General features: G+C 39.0%; 1 protein-coding gene across 1 annotated transcript in view; it reads right to left on the reverse strand.

Moving 5' to 3' along the window:
- CATSPERB (cation channel sperm associated auxiliary subunit beta) overlaps positions 1–20,150 on the reverse strand; it is a 131,212-nt gene that overhangs the window by 67,956 nt on the left and 43,106 nt on the right. The window contains 7 exon segments of the mRNA XM_049706594.1: positions 5,453–5,605; positions 6,979–7,131; positions 7,538–7,584; positions 7,882–7,948; positions 12,853–12,885; positions 14,203–14,321; positions 14,461–14,556. Coding sequence (XP_049562551.1) covers positions 5,453–5,605; positions 6,979–7,131; positions 7,538–7,584; positions 7,882–7,948; positions 12,853–12,885; positions 14,203–14,321; positions 14,461–14,556 — 668 coding nt within the window.

Genomic DNA, 20,150 nt, shown 5'->3' on the forward strand with positions numbered 1-20,150 from the left:
AATATTTATAATGGTTATATCTTCTTGGTGAACTGACCTTTTATTCTTATATAATGTCTTTGTCTCTTGCAATGATTTCTGACTTAAAGTCTATTTTGTATGATTACAAAACAGTATAGCCATCCCTGCTTTTTGGATGCCATTTGCATGAAATATTTTTTCAACCTTTTTGTTTTCAGCCTATGTTCTCAGATCTAAAGTGAGTCTCTTGTAGACAGAATATAATTGCATCCTTTTTTTGCATTTTTTTTTTTAAATCAGTTCAGCTAATTTATGTCTTTTGATTGGGATATTTAGTCTATTTAAATGTAAAATAATTACTGACAGGGAAGGATTTACTATTACCATTTTGTTTATTGTTTCGTATGTCTTGTAGCTTTTTGTCCCTCCTTTCCTCTCTTACTATCTTGCTTTGTGTTTTTTTGTAGTGACATGCTTTGGTTTCCTTCTTGTGTTCTTGTGTATATATTCCACATATATATTTTTCTTTGTAGTTACCACTGCAATTACATAAAATATTACATTCTATTTTTTTGTTTTGTTTTGTTTTTGTTTTTGTTTGCGGTACGCGGGCCTCTCACTGTTGTGGCCTCTCCCGTTGCGGAGCACAGGCTCTGGACGCGCAGGCTCAGCGGCCATGGCTCACGGGCCCAGCTGCTTCATGGCATGTGGGATCTTCCCAGACCGGGGCACGAACCTGTGTCCCCTGCATTGGCAGGCAGACTCTCAACCACTGCGCCACCAGGGAAGCCCACATTCTATTTTTAATCTGATAACAACTTAACGTCAACTGCATACAAAATCACCTCCTATACAGCTCCACCCCCACACTTTACGTTACTGATGTCATAAATTACATGCTTTTATATTATATACTTGTTAACATATTTATAGTTTTTAAAATATTTTTCTCATGTAAATCCTATACAAGAATTAAAAGTGAACTTACGCACCAAAATAACATTAATACAAGTTACTGTATTTGTCCATGTTTTTATATTACTGCAAAACTTTTTATTTTCATGTGACTTCATGTTGCTATCTAGCATCCTTTAGTTTTGTCTTGAAGGACTCTTTTCAGCATTTTTTTTTTGCAGAGCAAGTATAGTTGTAATGAACTCCTTCAGCTTTAGTTTACCTGGGAAAAATCTTAATTTCCCCTTCATTTTGGAATGACAGTTTACCAAATACAGTATTCTTTTTTTTTTTTTTTTTTGCAGTACATGGGCCTCTCACTGTTGTGGCCTCTCCTGTTGTGGAGCACAGGCTCTGGACACGCAGGCTCAGTGGCCATGGCTCACGGGCCCAGCCGCTCCGCGGCATGTGGGATCCTCCCAGACCGGGGCACGAACCTGTGCCCCTGCATCAGCAGGCGGACTCTCAACCACTGCGCCACCAGGGAAGCCCTACAGTATTCTTGATTGACAGTTTTTTGTGTTTTTTTTTCCCTTTCAGCACTTTGAATATATCATCCCACTCCCTCCTGGCTTGCACTGCTTCTGCTGAGAAATCCACTGATAATTTTATGAAAGTTCCCTTGTATGTGACAAAGTCACTTTTCTCTTGCTGCTTACAAGATCCTGTCTCTGACTTTTGACAGTTTGATTATAATGTGTCTCAGTGTTGGTCTCTTTGGACTTATTCTGATTGGAATTTCTTTAATGTGTATGTCCATTTTCCCCCTCAAATTTGAGAAGTGTTTGACCATTATTTCTTTAAATAAGCTCTGTGTCCCTTTCTCTCTCTCTCTTCACCTTCTGGGACTCCCATAATTGCATATGTAGGCCCATTTGATAGTATCTGTAAATTCCTGAGGTTCTCTTCACTTTTCTTCATTCTTTTTTCTTTTTGCTCCTCTGACTTGATGATTTCAAATAACCTCTCTTCAATTTGCTGATTCTTTCTTCTGCTTGATCTAGTCTGCTGTTAAACTTGTCTAGTGAGCTTTTCAGTTCAGTTATTGTATTTTTCAGTTCCGGAATTTCTGTTTGACCTTTTCAAATGATTTCTATCTCTTTGTGATATTCTCATTTTGTCCATGCATTATTTTCCTGATTTCACTTAGTTATCTGTGTTCTTGTCTGACTCATTGAGCACCTTTATGACAGTGGTTTTCAATTCTTTGTCAGGCATCTCATAGATCTGCATTTCTTTAAGGTCATTTTCTGGAGTTTTATTTTGTTCCTTTGATTGGATCATGTATGCCTGTTTCTTTGTATGCCTTCTGATGTTGCTGTTGTTGTTTTGAGACTTGGGCATCAGATAAAGCAACCACATTTCCAGTTTTTATGGACTGGCTTTATGCAGACCTTTACCAATCTGCCCAGTTAGAGATTCTAGGACCTCTGAAATCCTTTCTGAGGATGTGTCTTCTCTGGCTTGTTCTGTGCTTTTAGTTGTCTCAAATTCCCTAAACTGCTTATCCCTGCTTCTTCTCAGAAGCCCATAAGCTCTTGCCGCCGCTGGCATCTGCCTGCAGAACTGCAATTTTAACATGTTGTAGTGATCATATCTGTTTTCAGCAGTTTCCAAACAAGGCTGCCAGTTCCATCAGTGCTTTGAGTCAAGTGAGACAGATTCCAGTCTGTCAGGCAGCCCCTGGTCTGGCCAGAACACTGGATGCACTGTTAGCTCTTTTGTTTCTGTCCTGAGGGAGACTCCTCGGTGTGGGAAGTTTCCTTCAAGCTGTGCTGCACTAAGCCAAATAGGAGGAGAGGCATGGATATATGTGCAAAATGCTGCAAGTTTTTCTATCCCTTTTGCTGGAATCCCTTCTTGGTTTTAGCTTGGTTTGGGTGCTGTAGCTTCTCAACAGGCCTGTAGAGTTCTTGCAAAGGTATGCTGGTTTGTATATTGCTATCTTTGTGGTTCTGGGGGAAAGTGAGGGCCTGAAACTTCCTAGCCTGCCATCTTGTCAATATTACTCCCCCTTTTCAGCAGTTTCCAAACAATGCTGCATGTTGCATCAGTGTTCTGAGTTAGGCAAGACAGAAACCAGTCCCTTGAGCAGCCCCCAGACAAGCCAGAATGTTGGACACAAGGCCCACTCTTCTGTCTCTCTTCCAAGGGAGGATCCCTGGTGTGGGAGGTTTCTTCCTGGTTGTGCCATGCCAGATTGAATGGGGGCAGGACAGATGGGCAAACACTGCAAATTTTCCCACCCCTTTGTTAGAATCCTTTTTTGGTTTTATGTTGGTCTGGGTGCTGTAGCTTCTCAACTGGTCTCTAAAGTTCTTGTAAAGGTACTCTGATCTGTATATTGTTGCTAACTCAGTGTCTCTGTGGAAGAGCAATGGCCTGAAGCTTCTTAGTCTGCCACCTTGCTGATCCAGAATTCTTCTTTTTAATGAAGGTGAAGTTCTCTTTTTCTTTTATGGTTATTGGTTTTTTTTTGGTTTTTTTTGCGGTACACAGTCCTCTCACTGCTGTGGCCTCTCCCATTGCGGAGCACAGGCTCCAGACACGCAGGCTCAGCGGCCATGGCTCACGGGCCCAGCCGCTCCGCGGCATGTGGGATCTTCCTGGACCAGGGCACGAACCCGTGTCCTCTGCATCGGCAGGCAGACTCTCAACCACTGCGCCACCAGGGAAGCCCTGTGGTTATTGTTTTTTTAGTCTTGTTTTAAAATGCTTTCCCACACTGAGTTCAGAAAGATATTCATTTCTTTCCCTCTAAAAGTTTTGATATTTAAATTAGTAATCTGTCAGAACTTGAGCTTGATGTATGTTGCAGTGTGGGGATATATTTCAACAGTTTCCATATGTATAACCAAACTTCCCATCCCATTTTGAGCAGTCTCTTATTTCCCCCTGTGATGTCACTTTGGCCTCTATCAATATTCTAGATTTGCATGGGTCTACTTGTGGGCTATTTTATCCCATTGGTCAATTTGTGTATTCCTGGCCCAAAACTGCATTACCAAAATTATTACAACTTTTAAAATAGTGTTAATATCTGGTAATACAAGTCCCTCCTTCTTATTCTTCTTCAGAAGTGTCTTGGTTACTCTTGGTCTTTTGTTTTTCCATGTATAATTATTTTTTTTCTTTTTGCTTTACTTAAAAAAATTTTTAATTGAGGTATAATTGACATATACCATATATATTTTAGACTCAACTTAAACTCCACAACAAATCTTGGGATTTTGATTAGAGTTGTATTAGATCTACAGATTAATTTAAGGAAGAATTGGTATTATAAGTCAAGTTTTCTTGTCCACAAGCATGTTTATGTTCATTTCTTTATAAAGTTTTAAATGTCCTTCAGTGAAGTTTATAATTTTCTACATATAGGTCTTAGAAATCTTTTCTTAGATTAATTCTTAGGTACTTAGAGTTTTTGTTTGTGGATTTCTGTTTTGTTTTGCTTTGTTTCTGCTATTGTAAATAGTGTCTTAAAAATTGTGTTTTCAAATTTATTGTTGATCGTGTGCAGAAATGAAATCGACTTTACCTCCTGCCTAGTTTAACTTTAACTCCCATCTTGTTTTAGTAATTTGTATGTATCTTTTAGATTTTCTATATAGACAATCAGATTTTCTGCAAGTCAATAGATTTTGTTCGCTACTTTTTAAAATTCATGCCTTTGATTTCTTAAGTTTTTTCCTTTGTCTTATTGCATTCCCCTCTGTATGCTTTTTCACTTCTTAATAGTTTCTTGGTAGAACTCCAAGAAACTGTTGTATTGTGGTTAATACAACCCCCTGCCTTTTCCACAGTTGAATGTGGAAAAGAACATTTGATAATGCTGAACTGGTCACATATTGAATTCATGAGCACAAAGCTCAGGCAATCATACTGGATTACCTTACTCAGTTCATTCTCCCATCTTCCTAGGCAACTATTTTACTCTGTTCTCTCTTTCCTCAACCCCTCAACATTCCTCCTCCATCCTCACTAGTAAACAATAACTTTGATTTTTGTTGAGAAAATAGAAGATAAATTCCCACAACTTCCATTACCATAGCTACCAACCTACCTACCAGCTTCTGAACCCGAAAACCCTTCCTTCCTCCCGTTACTATAGAACAACTGTCTGTGCTCCTAAGGCCAATCTCTCCACTAGTTCATAGACCTCATCTCCTCTCACCTCTTTAGAAATGTCACTCCAGAAATTTCTTTCCTCTCTTTCCTGCATCGTCAGCTTTTCCTCTCTACCAAATAAGTCCCATAAGCACACAACGTAATTCCTCCTATCTTTAAAAAAACTCTTCTTTTGACCTTTCTTTCTTCAAACACTGCCACAATTCCCTGCTCCACTTTTCAGCAAAACTTTGCAAAATATTTGTTTGTATTCACTGTCACTAATTCCTCTCTTCTCATTCTCTCTTCATCAGGCTTTCCACCTCCCTGACCATCAGAGCAACCCTGTTCTTTACTTGATGTATAACCACTCAGCATAGAGCAAGTGAATGATCTACATCTATACTAGAGTGTGAAGTTTCATACACACCTGATTACCATAAGCATACAGAAAATGGCTTCGTGGGTGGAATGTCATTCCAACAGGAGAAGAGAATGATGAAGGAAAAAAGAAAATTGGAAATTTTTGTATTAATCTTGGTTTGTTGTTTTTTAGGATCCTCACAGAGACAGTGGTATTTTTCTAGAAATAGATAAACAAAGCAGGAGCAAATCATAAGAATTTTTCCACCAATAGTACTAGTCTATGTTACAATTTTTAGAGTTTCCTGTTACTTGGATTTGGATTAAGATAGCAACAAAACACTTAACACAGCATAGAACTGGAAGGATTAGCAACTATTGGTATCTCTTTACTCTGCCTCCCCCCACCATACATGTCTACTTTATAGATGTTGAACATGAAGTAAAGGAGATTAAATAATTTTCCCATTTATTATTTAATAATAATAATTTAATTAATAATAATTTAATTATTATTATTAAATAATAAATGTCATGGGGGGATTTATTGTAGAATCATTACTGAACTCAACAGACTCCAAGGCCCATGCTCATAACTATAATGTCAAACTACTTTTTAAAAGTGTGGATGCCTAGGCCACACTCCAATTCTGTCAGATCATGATTTTGAAGGGGATCAGCATATGCACCCCCAAGGCATGCCACTTTGGTATAAAGATTATTTTAAGCTGAAGATATTTGAGATTCAAGAGATGCAGACAAAATCCTTCCCTTATCTGACGAAAAGCAGCAACTTCTGGGATAAAAGGCTGCCATTAATTCCTCTTCAGAGCAGATCTACTCCCAGAAGGCAGAATGTGAACAAAACCTACCCCAAATCCCTTCTCCAGGGGAGTTTCATGGCCCTGAAGGAGACGGAAAGACCACGCATACCTGTACAAACAAACATCACAAACTTCCTTACCTCCTGTTTGTTCTCCTGTAAACCATTATCTTTTCATTTGTTTTCCCTTAAGTACCTTTCTCACTCAACCCCTTAAACTATTAAGATGGCATATAACCTCCAAATTTTAACTACCTTTTGAATTATTCATCACTGACTTTCACTCGCATGTATGGGCCCTGCATGCATAAAGAAATTGTTTTCTTTTCTCCTGTTAATCTGTCTTTTGTCAGTTTAATTTGCAGGGCCCCTAAAACTGAACATAAGAGGGCAGAGGAAAATTATTTTCTTTCTCCCCTAAAATCATGAGGGTAGGGCTAGTTCCACTTTTTGTTCATTTAAACTAACCATTCTACAGACACTTAAATTTATATAGACCAAACTCAGCTTACATTCTCCTGAAGAATAAGCAAAGAAGCATTACTACACAAACGGCTCTGTATTTTCCATTTTCATCAAACTGAATGACAATAAGAGGCAAGACATCTATGAAGTATCAAACTATATTGTTAACCATAAATAATTTCACTGTAGCCAATTTTATCACCTTCTATTGTCAAAGATAAAAAGAACTTGGAAATAAGTTTTGCAAAGGTAAGTTTTCACTATTGTGGTGTCAACAGCAATCACCTCTGGGCTATAAGGCCTACCTGGTTATGGAAGAGGTAGACTCCAGAACTTTGCTCTTGGTCAACAAGAAATGTTACCACAGTTGAAAGAATAGTTTTCATTCCTTTTGAAATGGGGGGTAAGCAAGGTAACCATTCAAGAAATGGTTCTTTACTATAAAAACAAGAGCTTGCCTACAAAAAGACAAAGGAAAAGTTAATGCCATTCTTGAACTAAAGAAGTCCTAATTAGTTCTTGCAGGCAAATAAACTAATGAACTACACTAATTGTGTTGTCATGACTGGCCACAAATAATAGTGATATATCTTTAATACCTGTGTTTCTCTTCTGGGGGATATGAGTCTAGAAAACACTGTAAAGCATCCCTTTCTGGCATGGATTGTTTTTCTAGAACCACTGTGTGGGTCTAGATTTAACATAATTAGCTAATTACCATTAAATCTAAGTACAGGCGCCACTGGGAGCAAAGAGTGATTGTTAAGCTTTTGAGTCTAAAAATTGCCATTTTTTAGGTAAATAACAACCTATGAAATCATGCACCATAAAATTTCTTACTTTTTGAAATATTTAATACCATACCTCACTTAGGGTCCTGTTTCTCTCAAAGGTGATAGTAACATAATCAACTATAAAATATAAAGGTACAGAAATTATAAGTAGGATCTATATTTTTAAACGTATCACTAATTAAATGATACAATTAAATTGTATCATTTACAATACAATTTTCTTGCACTTACAACAGGGCATGCCTATTGTGTCAGATTTAAACTAATTTTTCCCCCAGTTTTAGGCCATTAACTTATACAAAACAAACCTATCTTCATATTTAATTCTATTTTTATTTTATTTCATTTTATCTAATCTATATATGCTAGCTATGTTGAAAAAAACTTATTAATAGTTCTTTAACTAAAATTTACCTTCAAAATGTTCTCTGTTAGCAAAACATCTTTCATTATACCACAGTTTTCCTTTGATGTAGTCAACCTACATAAATAAACAAAAATGTCATTTAGGCAATATGTAGCCTTAAGATGTAAAAATAGAAAAACTTATAAGAAATTTTAAAAGTTCAATAGTTCAGGGATGTGAGGCAAATAAAAAAAGGAAAACTGTATGCCAGCAAAATAAAAGTTCGTAGAATGAGGACAAGAAACAAGAATATGCTTTTTGAACAACACACAAAAAAGGAATAAAAAGAAATTTCGCATGATTGACATATGTTAATGGAAGATGCTACTATCTATGAGCTGTCTTTCCCAGGCTCTCAGGAGCTGTTGATCTTTCATTACAGTTAAAATGGGCCACATGCTTATCTTTTATTCTCCTTCAGCTGAGCTAGGTTTAAGGAGACTTCCCAGAGGCCTGACAGCAGCAAGAAGCAATAAGAAAAAAAGCCACAAAATACAGGTTTTGGAAAATTGGTCATACAGGAGAAGCTTCCAAGAAGGCAAGATTATAGATGTTGGATATGAATTATATGCAAGAATTTGAGATGGTTTTGTTATAGGTGTCATTGAAAAAATGTTGCCTGCCATATCAGTAAACAAAGGATGTTGCAGCCATCAAGCCAGTACAGCCACTCCGATGGTGAGCCCTGAGGGAACTCAGGACGGAGACAAATGAGCTGCCCACTGCCAAGCCTTCAGTCACTGCAGCCACCTCCCAAGGATGCACCCTGAGGAGACTCAGGATGACAAAGCACAGGATACTGGCCCCAAATAGCTGAGGTGCACATCAAAGGAATGATTTCAGGGAGCCCAGACTCTTGCATCTTTCCGTACATAGAAAAAGGACTAAATTCCTTAACTTGAGATATCTGGTTTTCTTTAATTAACAGTAATCTTTTGATGTTCTGACTACCTGGTCTTTGTTGCAAAAACTCCTAAATATCCTCCTCCTCCCTTACCTCTTAGGAGTAGTCTCTCAGAGCTATCTGAGAGTCTGTGTCCCAGGCTTATGTCCTCAGTTTTGTCCACTGAATAAAACATAACTCAACTTCTAGGTTGTGTGTGTGTGTGTTTTTTTTTTTTTTTCGGTACGCGGGCCTCTCACCGTTGTGGCCTCTCCCATCGCGGAGCACAGGCTCCGGACGCGCAGGCTCAGCGGCCATGGCTCACGGGCCCAGCCGCTCCGCGGCGTGTGGGATCTTCCCGGACCGGGGCATGAACCCGTGTCCCCTGCATCGGCAGGCGGACTCTCAACCACTGCGCCACCAGGGAAGCCCTGTGTATTTTTTTGGTCAACATAGGAAGATTCTGACTCTCATATTATTGTTGAGACAAAAGGAAGACCTTCTTACATATTTAAAGACCAGTAATAAAATCTGCATAATCTGTGCATTAAAAGCCTTTAAAATGTTCTAGAATAGATTGTGGTGATGCTTGCACAACTCTGTGAATATACTAAAGGCCATTGAATTGTACACTTTAAGTGGGTGAATTTTATGCTATATGAATTATATATTGATAAAACCACTGAACAAACAAAAAAGCCTTTTAAAATGGAGTGGACAATAATTTATTTGAATTTCAACCTATGGTTTTATATCAATGAGCTTTTGAGTTCTCATATTAATCTGCAGTTTTTCAGGATGCCATAACTATCATGATTATAGCTGGGCAATTAGTATAGAATCTTTATCGGGCCCTGATTCCTTTTTTACTCTTTAGATCCCTTCTTTTTTTTGTTTTTTCCTACCTGGAATAAAACTCGTAATAGTCCAGTGAATATCCTTGGGGATAATTTAATCTGATCAGGCTGACTTTATTCCAAGGATGAGCTCATGCCCCAGGCCTGATTTAGAGTCACAAAGGCGGGTCAGGAATGAACACATATCCAAGTCAGGTTAATGAGTCGGCGCTGAGGCTTGCTGGAACCACCGGGGAAGAGATACTTTATTCCTGTGGGGAGTGCTAAACTGATGGCACATAAACCTGGTGGCTATTCTTACTGACAATCGGAGAAAACCCACTGAGAATGAAGCTAATGTAGAGGAAAACAGACTCAAATGCTGAGAAGACAGGGTTGGACGGACATCTGTTAGGCACTAAATCCAGTCATGTCTGGAAGCTGGATTCATTCACTCCTTGAATTCCCTGTTCACATGAGCCAACAACTTCCTCTCCTTTGCTAAAATCAGTTTTAGTTTGGTTTCTGTCATTTGCCTTCAGAAGTTTCTGACTATCTGTCTGGGGAGAAAACCCAGCTTTTTTTTTTTTTTTTTTTTAAAGTTGCTACTTTGATTCGTGAACCGGGCTGAGGTTTTTCTTATGTAATGTTATTTAATCACTTCACCTCTAAGAGGTAGATATTGTCATGCCCATTTTAAAATGAAGAAATTGAGGCCCAGAGAGGTATATGACTGCTCAAAGTTCCATGCTGCATGGCTACTAAGCTCATCCAAGATTGGACTCCTGTCCATCTTCATTTATTCACTCATGGATTCTGCAAATATTTATTGAGACAGCCTATCTACAAGGCAGCCTAATAATAGCATACAATAGTAAATAGGATAGTTCTTGACACAAAACCTAAAGTCTGGTGAGGTTAGTCAGAGGGCTCAATGGATAAAATAGGGTGACAAATGACAGCAATTGGTATTGAGAGGTTTGAGACTGCATACTGCACTCAATATACATTGAGTATAGATGTATAACAGATTTTGCCTCACGCAAAGTTCCCAATTTAGGGCCTTTGCACCTCTGTCTGGACATATTTTGTCGAAATCATTTCTTCAAATCATTTGAGTTTCTGCTTAAATTTCACCTCCTTGGAGAGGCCTGCTATAATCACCATGCTTAAATACAATATTATCTTCCCTTCACTTTCTACTTCTCTTTCCTGCTTTAATTTCAATAAACCCTTGTTACTCTCTACAATCATATTCTGCATATATTTGTGTACTTGTTCATGGTCTAGCTCCCTCAGGAGAATGGGAAGCTACAGGAGAGTCAGGACTTTATCTGTCTTGCTCACTATGGAATCTTCTTTGTCTAAATAAGCCTGGCTCAACAAACATCTGTTGAATAGATGAATAAGTGAATGAATAAATCACCAAGTATTAACTCCTTCAAATTCCTGGCTGGACAGCCACATACACCCCATTCTTACTATCCTTCCTTCAATCATTTTAGAAGATGTCTTTCCCAAAGGTAAATCCCTACACTTTTAAGAATAAGTTCACTTCCCCCTTTCTTTCCCCTGCCACACGACCTCACTATCTTTGGGACACTTGTAGTTCCCCTCTCCCTCATCACTACCAGAAACCCCTGTGTTTTGCTGAAACATTTTAGCTCACGAGGATTTATTTTAATATCCTTGTGAACGGTAAAAACCTCTATGAAGGGCAATTTGTGATTGTCTTTTAATATTGCACAAGCATTTACTCCTTGATGTGTGAATCCAAGTTCCAGGAATGTATTGTACTGATATACCCAGACATGTACAAACTTGTTCGGTATAAATTATTAATGGCAGCATTGTTTGTAATACAAAAGCAAAAGATTAGAAAACTACCCAAGTATCCATCAATAGGAGACAGGCTAAGTAAACTCTGGTTAAGTTCACACAACGGAATATTTGCAGCTATAAAAAAAAGAAGGGCAGGCTTAGGTCTGGTAAAAAGCACAAACAAGGTTCCTGTCTCACTTACAGCTTACATTTCTAGGTCTGTCTTTATTTCTGGCATCCCACTCCTTCACGGGAGTCTCTGGATAGTAAGCTCTCCTGATGCCTTATCTGTGACAATTTCTTTTCTTCACCCTCATTCTTGAATGTTATAGTTTAGCTAGGTTTGGAATTCTCTCTTGACAGTTTTCCCCCTTGCTCTTTCTGATGTAAATCACTTTTGCCTACCTGGCCTTCCCAGTTCTCAGCTTCACGTTTCTTCCAATCAATACAGCAAGAAGTCAGTTCCTTTTGTTTCCTGAGAAATAAGTGCCCCTTTGCTTTAGACAGTGTGAGTGAGTGTGCGTGTGTATGCACAGGTGGGTGTGTGTCCACAGGCCTGTATGAGGACAGGATGGGGAGGAGACATGGCAAAAGGCTAGAAATGCTCATAATTTTGTTGTGCTTTCCAAACTAAAGCATGCTTATATGTTGATGGGAATGACTTAGTTGAATCTCAGAACTTGACCTCATAACAGAGAGGGGAGATAACTGATGGAACAAAATCCAGAATCAGAGCTGTAGAATCAGAGTTTACATGGTACTTGTATCAAATTAGAAAGAGTGCCCCGGGACTTCCCTGGTGGTGCAGTGGTTAAGAAACTGCCTGCCAAGGCAGGGGACACGGGTTCTGAGCCCTGATGCAGGAAGATCCCACATGCTGCTGCGGAGCAACTAAAGCCCGTGCGCCACAACTACTGAAGCCCGCGTGCCTGGAGCCTGTGCTCCGCAACAAGAGAAGCCACCGCATGAGAAGCCCGCGCGCAGCAACAAAGACTCAGTGCAGCCAAAGATAAATAAATAAAATAAATAAATTTATAAAAAAAAAAAAGAAAGATAAGGTAGGCACAGACCCACACGGGGGTGGGGGGTAAGCGGATTGGGGAGTCAAGTGTTAGCCATATTTCGGCTCTCACTATCTTTTCAGCTGGGTGTCCTTGTGCAGAACGCACTGAACAACCACAGCAATCCTGGACAGAACATATAAAGATGGGATGGGGACCACCTCAGAGACAAAGAGGGGGCATTTCCTCCTTTGAAACAGAAGGGGGTATCATTGCTTAATGGTTACTGGAAATACATCTTTTTAGTTCAAACTGTAAATAATATTATAGTATCAGCAATAATAATCTATATTATGAATTCTTGTCTTGTACCTCATCTCTTAGGTCACCAAGGAAACATATCTTTTAACCAACCCTTGGAAATTGAAAGCTTCTTACCCTTTCGAAACCACAAAAGTCTGCCCTTGAAAACTAGAAGAAAGAAAAAAAGGAATTTTAATCTTTGCTTGTAAATCGGAAGGCATAACAAAACAGCAATTTAAATTATACTAAAGGAGATGACGTTTTTTACATCCCAGCAGTTAGGAGTATCAAACACTAAAACCAGCTTCTTAAGTAGTTTGCAGGGTATCTTGGAGATTTCCCCCTCAGTCTTTGCCTTGTTCCACCATTTGATTAATTTATTTATACTTTAACTTAATTCCAGAAAGGATTTGAGTTCAAAACCCCACCTTTTAATGATTTAAATGGAGGAGTTAAGAAGTGTATAGGAAGAAACTAGGTCGGCCACCGACTGGGGTTTAGGAAGGCACATCCTTATCCCACTATTTTCTCCATGGCCACTCTGTCTTCTGCCCAGCCCAGTGCAGCTCCTCGACCAGGCCCTCAGGATGTACAGCCCACACCTAACTCTCTGTGCTTTGACCTCAGGTCACTGCTCCTGGCTGTTTCAACTCTCTTCTTTAGCAACCACATGATAAGCACATAAAAGGCCAGATCTATTAGTTGTCTGAGCAACAAATGATACTTTCTTAGAGATAATGAGGAAGAAGGAAGGTTGTGAATATTTGTAAACCTGAAAAAAGGTAATAATTACCATGTATAAGAAATAACTACTTCTTAACCAATACAATCATCCCTTCTACACTTCCCCAATCTTTTCTCCTACTGTTCCTAAGTCTTTATTACTGTTCTTATTTCTGTTGAGGTAATTTTGAGAGCTATTTATTAACATATTTAAGAATTGATTTTCCTTCTCTCAATCCCAAAACTTACTTTTAATTACTTTATTTATTTATTAATTAATGTCTCTTTTCAATGCCTTATTTTGGAGCAGATGGGAGTGACAAAGCAGAAGCTGAGGAAGTGCTTTAAAACAAAAAACATGGTATCGAAACTTTGATACAGCCAGTTAAGAATAAAAAGAGAAAACTCATCAGAAGGACATAATTTTAATTTATGTTATTTTGTAATATTATATCTGGCTTTATGTACCTTAAAGCATTTTGGGAACATATATGACTATTTATAAGTATATAGGGTATTTTCTATATGAATTATTTGAAACGCCTCATAAATTTGTATAGCAATAAAGCTAGCACCATTTCCAAATGATGTATTCAACACTATAAGGCAAAGGAAAATGTCACTATATTACGCTCTTACGTTTTTTAAAAGGAAGAAGCATTTTAGTTCTAAGATACACCACACATAACTCAAGTATCCACTATTTCTACTTTATGTCACAGAAGATATTTAAGGTTATTAGTTACAGAGCAATTCACCTACCATTAAGACAGAGGAGGATGGATAGCGAAGATCTCCACTTATAAAAAGACCCAAAGAGGTGAGGATAACTAAAAAATGATTTGTTAAAACCATATCCACCATGGAAAGCTCTGTGCGTTCTAAAGGAAGAAATCATACCATGGGTTAAAAAGTAAGGAAAAAGTGACGTCCTCAGCAAAGCAAAGACATTTCATAAATATCCATCAAGTGTTGATGTAAAGGAAATGCTGACGATGAAGGCACTGTTAGAGGAATTACCTTCTCCAACTTGGGAAGAGACCATGTCTGTCAGGTTATACCACGTGGTATCATCATAATTCCAAAATCCAGAAAAGCTGAGGCCTATGTAAACACCTACCATGAGAGAAAAGGGAAATTAAGGCAACACAACTTTGCAAAGTGAATAACCAACTCCTAAGGTGCTAGGTCTTTAGTGGGCAGAGCCTGCATCTACTCCACCTTCCAGCTCACTCTCCACCCCTGCCTCAACTCCCCTCCTTCAGTTTGAATCTCACTTCCCCCAGCACTGGAAGATAAAGTAACTTGGGTTACACCACAGGAGTTTAGCCAACCATCTAATTATTAAGGATTTTGTTTTGTATTGAAGGGGATCAGAATATGCCACCCCCAGAATATGGCACTTTGGCAGAAGGATTATTTTGAGCTGGAGGCAACTGAGAATCAACTGATGCAGGAAGAGTTCTGTGCCTCCCCTTGCCTGCCTAAAAGCAGGGCATTTTCTAACCACCTCACTCTGTATCAGGAAGAGAAGAGAGAGCAATCTTATCACCAGAGACAGGGAGTTGACACCAAGATGAGTTTGCATAAACAGACTTTACTAAAATAACTCTTATCTCCCATTAGTCCACCCACATATTTCCTTGTCACTTCTCCACAGTTTCTTGTCCCTTGAGGCCTAGACCCCTTTCCTTTGTTAAGATGGTACATAAGTCCCCAAGTTTAACCACTTCTTTGAATTTCTTTTCTGTGAACTCTTGTGAATATAAATATTAATAAAAATTGCATGTCTTTTCTCCTGCTAATGTCTTGGTTAATTGGTAGGCCCCCAATCATAACCTAAGAGGGTACAGGAAGAGCTTTTCCTCCCTGAGAATATCCTTCTAAGTAAAAATATGTTCCTATTTCAAGAATATAATTATAGTCAACAGTACAAAAACTCCAAAGAAGAAAATTAAAATGTGAACCCCAAGAGGGAAGAAACTATGTTTGATTTACTTATAAAGTGATTTACTTTAATATTTGTGATTTTAAAAATAGAAAAAAAACCTGTTAATATGAGAATATTAAACCTATTAAAACTTATGAGAACTTATTAAAAGGAGGCTGAGCATGTTGGAAATAGCGAAAGCGCTTTGCTCCTTGGTCTCACCTTTCCTTGGCCATAGCTAGGAATGCTTAGAGTCTTTTGTGTTTTATTTACTTTTTAAATTCTTACCTAGTTTTTTTTTTTTAATATTTGTTCTTTGGTTTTATTTATTTATTTATTTGGCTCTGCCGCCCACACAACACACAGAATCTTAGTTCCCCCACCAGGGATCGAACCCACGTTCCCTACAGTAGAAGCGCGGAGTCTTAGCCACTGGACCGCCAGGGAAGTTCCGAGTCTTTTGTGTTTTAAATGCAGAACATTAATCTGAAGTCTAGTCAACAGGCATAACTGTGGGGGTGGTGGAGGGTAGAGGGAGCCTGAAGAGAGTTGATAATCCAATGCACATGCTTTGTTTCCAAAAGATGAATGTAGGATCACTCGTATTGTGAAGTGTGTGTTTTAACTCCCAGCTCTTTTCTGTGTAGGGAAAGATGTAGAAGGAAATGTTATCATCATCCACTTTTTCCAGAAAGAGGAAAGCTAAAGACAAGCTTGTGCCTTTCTAAGCATGAAATCTAGTTCTGCAGATAACACTACACTATATTCTAAGTGGGGATGATTATAGGTATCCAGCATATCACATGACCGGATTCCTGCAGAGTCTAGAAATATTTAATGGAGCAGTAAGCAGTAAAATAAATGCTTTATTCTGGTTGATATTTTAGCCTGAAATTAAGTTATAGGCCACTCTCTATGACACACTGGCCACAATTGCATCCCAGGGTTACAGAAGCTGATGCAGATTTTGCAAAGATTTTGGATTTTATTCTAACGGGCAAAGGGAAGCCACTGGAATGTCTGAAGCAGGAAAATGATGTGATTTGTTTTACACTTGAGATCACTGTGGTGGCTATATGGAGGGTGAGTTGTACCGGGTTTAGAAACAGGGAGACCACTTAAGAGGCTGTGAATTAGTCTCGTGGAAAACCAGTGCTGACTTGACAAAGATTTTAGCAGAGGAGAGAAGTGGTCACACTGAGGATAGACACTGGATGTGGCATCGTCCTGGAATGCCATCAGAGTAAGAACAGTCAAGAGTGTACGCTAGATTTTATTTTTGAGTAATTGGATATGAATTGGGATGAAGAATACTGGAGGAGAACAGATTTTAGAGGGAGATGAATCAAGAGTTCTGGCTTGGACTTGTTATAGCTGAGAGGCATCAAGGGGAATTGTAAAACAGACAACTGAATATAGGAATTTAGCTTCAAGGAAGTGGTCAGCACCAGAAATACAAATTCAGGGATCATTAGCCTGAAGGTGGCATTATTACCAGAGGACTGGATTAAGTTTCCCAGAGAGAATCTGGTTACATAAGGAAGGAGAGTCAAGGACAAAGCCCCATTTCATCGACACTTCAGAGGTCACAACAAAAGAGCAGGCTTAGAAAACTAAGGAGTGATCAATGAGGTAAGATAAATGTAACTGAAGGTGGTGTCAAGAACCCAAGAGAATAAAGTGTTTTGAGGAGAAATAAAGTGGTTAACTGTGTCAAATTCTGCTGGGAGGGAAAGTAGAATGCGGATAAAGAATTGGCTGTTGGAATCAGCAACATGGAGATCACAGGCGATCTTGGGAAGAATTGTTTCAGAACAGTGATGGCAACAATCCGATACGCAGTGAAACGAAGATAAAATGGGAGGTGGAAAATGTAGCACCACCTACAATAAATTCTTCCCATACATTTTGTCTGAAGGAGAACAGAGGGATGAGGGATAGTGGTAAAGTGAGATAAATGAAGATTTTGGCTAAGATGGGGGATTTTAGGGTATGTTTGTATGCTAATGCCTCTAAGTCAGTAAAGAGGGAAAGCATGATGATACGGGACAGAAAGGTGAGAACTGCGGGACAGATGCAGGAGCGAGGTTCTCCAGATGACTGGGGAGAATGGGATGCAGGACACGAGGGGTGAGGAGTGGCCTTTGGTAGCAGCAGAGACACTTCTCACGATGCAACAGGCAAGAAGGCAAAGCACGCAAGTACAAAGGCAAGTAGGATGGCAGATGCGCACAGGAGCGATGATGGAGTGCCTTGCGATCAGTCTTAGTCTTCTACATCAAGTATTAAAGGCACAGCTGAGACCGGAGAAGGAAAGGAGGTGAGGTAGAGTGTTTGAGGAGTGGGAAGAGGTGTGACAAGGTCATTTTGCAGAGTGGGAAAATAAACATACCAGGGAAGAGAGATAAGATTTCTGGGCAGTGCTGAGTACCCACTTGGGACTTGTGATCATGAATTTATAGTGAGACCACTTCGTGGAATTTTAAAGTGAGACTGGTATGCAACTTTTTTCTAGTAATATTCTGCTATTCCAGTGGCATAGAGGTGGTTTTAAGGAGAGTTGGGATTGTGCAGGCAAAGAAGTTACAGAAGTATTTATAAGGAGAGACTATGAAAATTATGGTGAAAAAGTTAAGGATGTTGAGGAGTGAAAAAAGTGGTAGAAACAACATATTGAAGTCTCCATGAAATCAAAGAGATGTCAGAGTGTGAGTACTAGGGTAGACTGAAAGAATAGAAAGTAGTGGGCAGAGCGTGGGATGGTTGTAGTGAAGATTTTGGAGACAGTAACATCAGAGACAACAAGGTCAAGAAAATGACCACAGAAGTAAGATGGGGGAAAGATCATTGGAGGAGAGGAGGTCGTGAAAGCATGGGTCCATATGGGTGGTGAAATCACCAAACATAGTGACAAAAATAAGGTGCAGAGGAAGGCAGGGGTCCAGACGCTAAACTCATCCATGAGTGTGAGTGATGGGAAGGTCATCATAGGCTGCCAACCAAGAAGAGTTAGAGGGAGTAAAGTTTGAGTTCAAAGGAACTAGGCATTCTGAATGAGAAGACAGGAGTAATTATTAATAAGTAGCCCTTAAGGAACAAGGACAATGCCCCTTGAGACTCAGGCATGTGACATGTGAGAGGGCCGCAGGGGAAAGAATGTTAACTGGGAGTGGCCAGATTATTCTTTATGGCAAGAAAGTTAAGGGACCATTCTGAGAAACGATTAGTAGTACAGGGGAATTTGCTGATGACAGACCACAAATTCCAATGAATGGATTTGGGTAGATGGAGAGGGACAGAAGTTTGGGTGAATTTAAAGGAAGTCCAGAACAGTATGTGGGATAGAGTAACCATAAGTGACCTGGAGACTTAGGTTTCTGGTGGTGACATAGAACTGGGTGAGAGTCATGATGGCGTTAGGAGTGTCACAGAGGAGAAAGGTGGGTAATAAGTCGAAACTGGAACACACGGGGCTCCTCGATACCTGTTCCCACCATTAACTCCATGTGGGATGAAACACAGTGTGTGGACAAACCAGGGCCTCATAAAGAAACTGCTAGTTAGGCTTGATACTGTGGGAACTTACTTTCTGCTTCAGCACAGTGGGGGCCAGTTGGGGGAAAAGGTGGTTTCATCTAAAAACAGGTTTCCAAACTGTTTCTTTTCTTGAGACGTTGAAGCGATCGGGTGAGTGAGACCCCAAGGAGTTGAGACTGCCCCTTCTCTCCTATGACTCTCAGGGGTGTGGCAGGATGCAGAGACTGGCTCTTTTCCTGTGACTCACAAAAGTAAGGCAGGTTTGGACCGAGAGGAGGAGGGGGCCCTAGCCTGGCATCCATGGAACAAAGGTAGAAAAGGAGTTTCCATCTGGTTGAGAGAGAGGAAAAAGAGACACAGGCTCTCTAAACTAATTCAGCACAAGCAGGCACTCCAAGCTAGAGGTATCTAAAAGACTACAAGACATTAGGAATTCAAAGAAATCTGGGGCAAGGCTATCTGTCTATTCCTATACCAGTGCATACTGCTTGAATCTATTACTTTATAATAAGTCATGGTAGGCAACCTATTGTGCTTTTTATTCTTCTTTAAAATTATGCTTGTTATTCATGTTGCTTTATTCTCCCACCTGAATTTTGGGATTGGTTTATCAATTTCCACACACACAAAATACTGCTGTAATTTTGCTTGGACTTGTATCAAACTGATTGATAAACATGGAGAGAATTAACATCTTTACAATACCAGAAGTTCCTGTTCATGAACATAAAATATCTTTTTTGTCTTTTTTTATAGCCTTCATTAAAGTTTTATAATTTCTATACAAAAGGCCTTGCAAGTCGTTTTTTGTTTATTTCTAGGTCCCTATTGGGGTTTATTACTTTCTGAATAGGATTTTTAAAATTATAATCTTTAATTACTCTTTGGTGGAGTGGTTTTTGTATATTGTTGATATGTTCCTCAATTCCATAGCACTCCCATATTTGTTCTGATAGTCTGTTGATTCTTTTGGATATTTATATAGATACACATATAATCTATGAGTAATAAAATTTTGTTTCTTATCTTTTAATTCTTTTTTTCACTCATATTTATTAGATTTGGGGACTAGGAGTTCATCAATCACCTAAGAAAAACAAACTAGAACAAGATGATTAGTAATTGAAATGTGTAAGGATGCTATTAAATATTACAATAGTAACTGAAAAACACATATGTAACAAATAAAATAATGTGATACCTTAGAACAACTTTACCTATTCACGTATGGCAGGCATAGAAG

This window comes from Orcinus orca, chromosome 2 (assembly GCF_937001465.1).
Source record: "Orcinus orca chromosome 2, mOrcOrc1.1, whole genome shotgun sequence".
Classification (NCBI taxonomy): Eukaryota; Metazoa; Chordata; class Mammalia; order Artiodactyla; family Delphinidae; genus Orcinus; species Orcinus orca.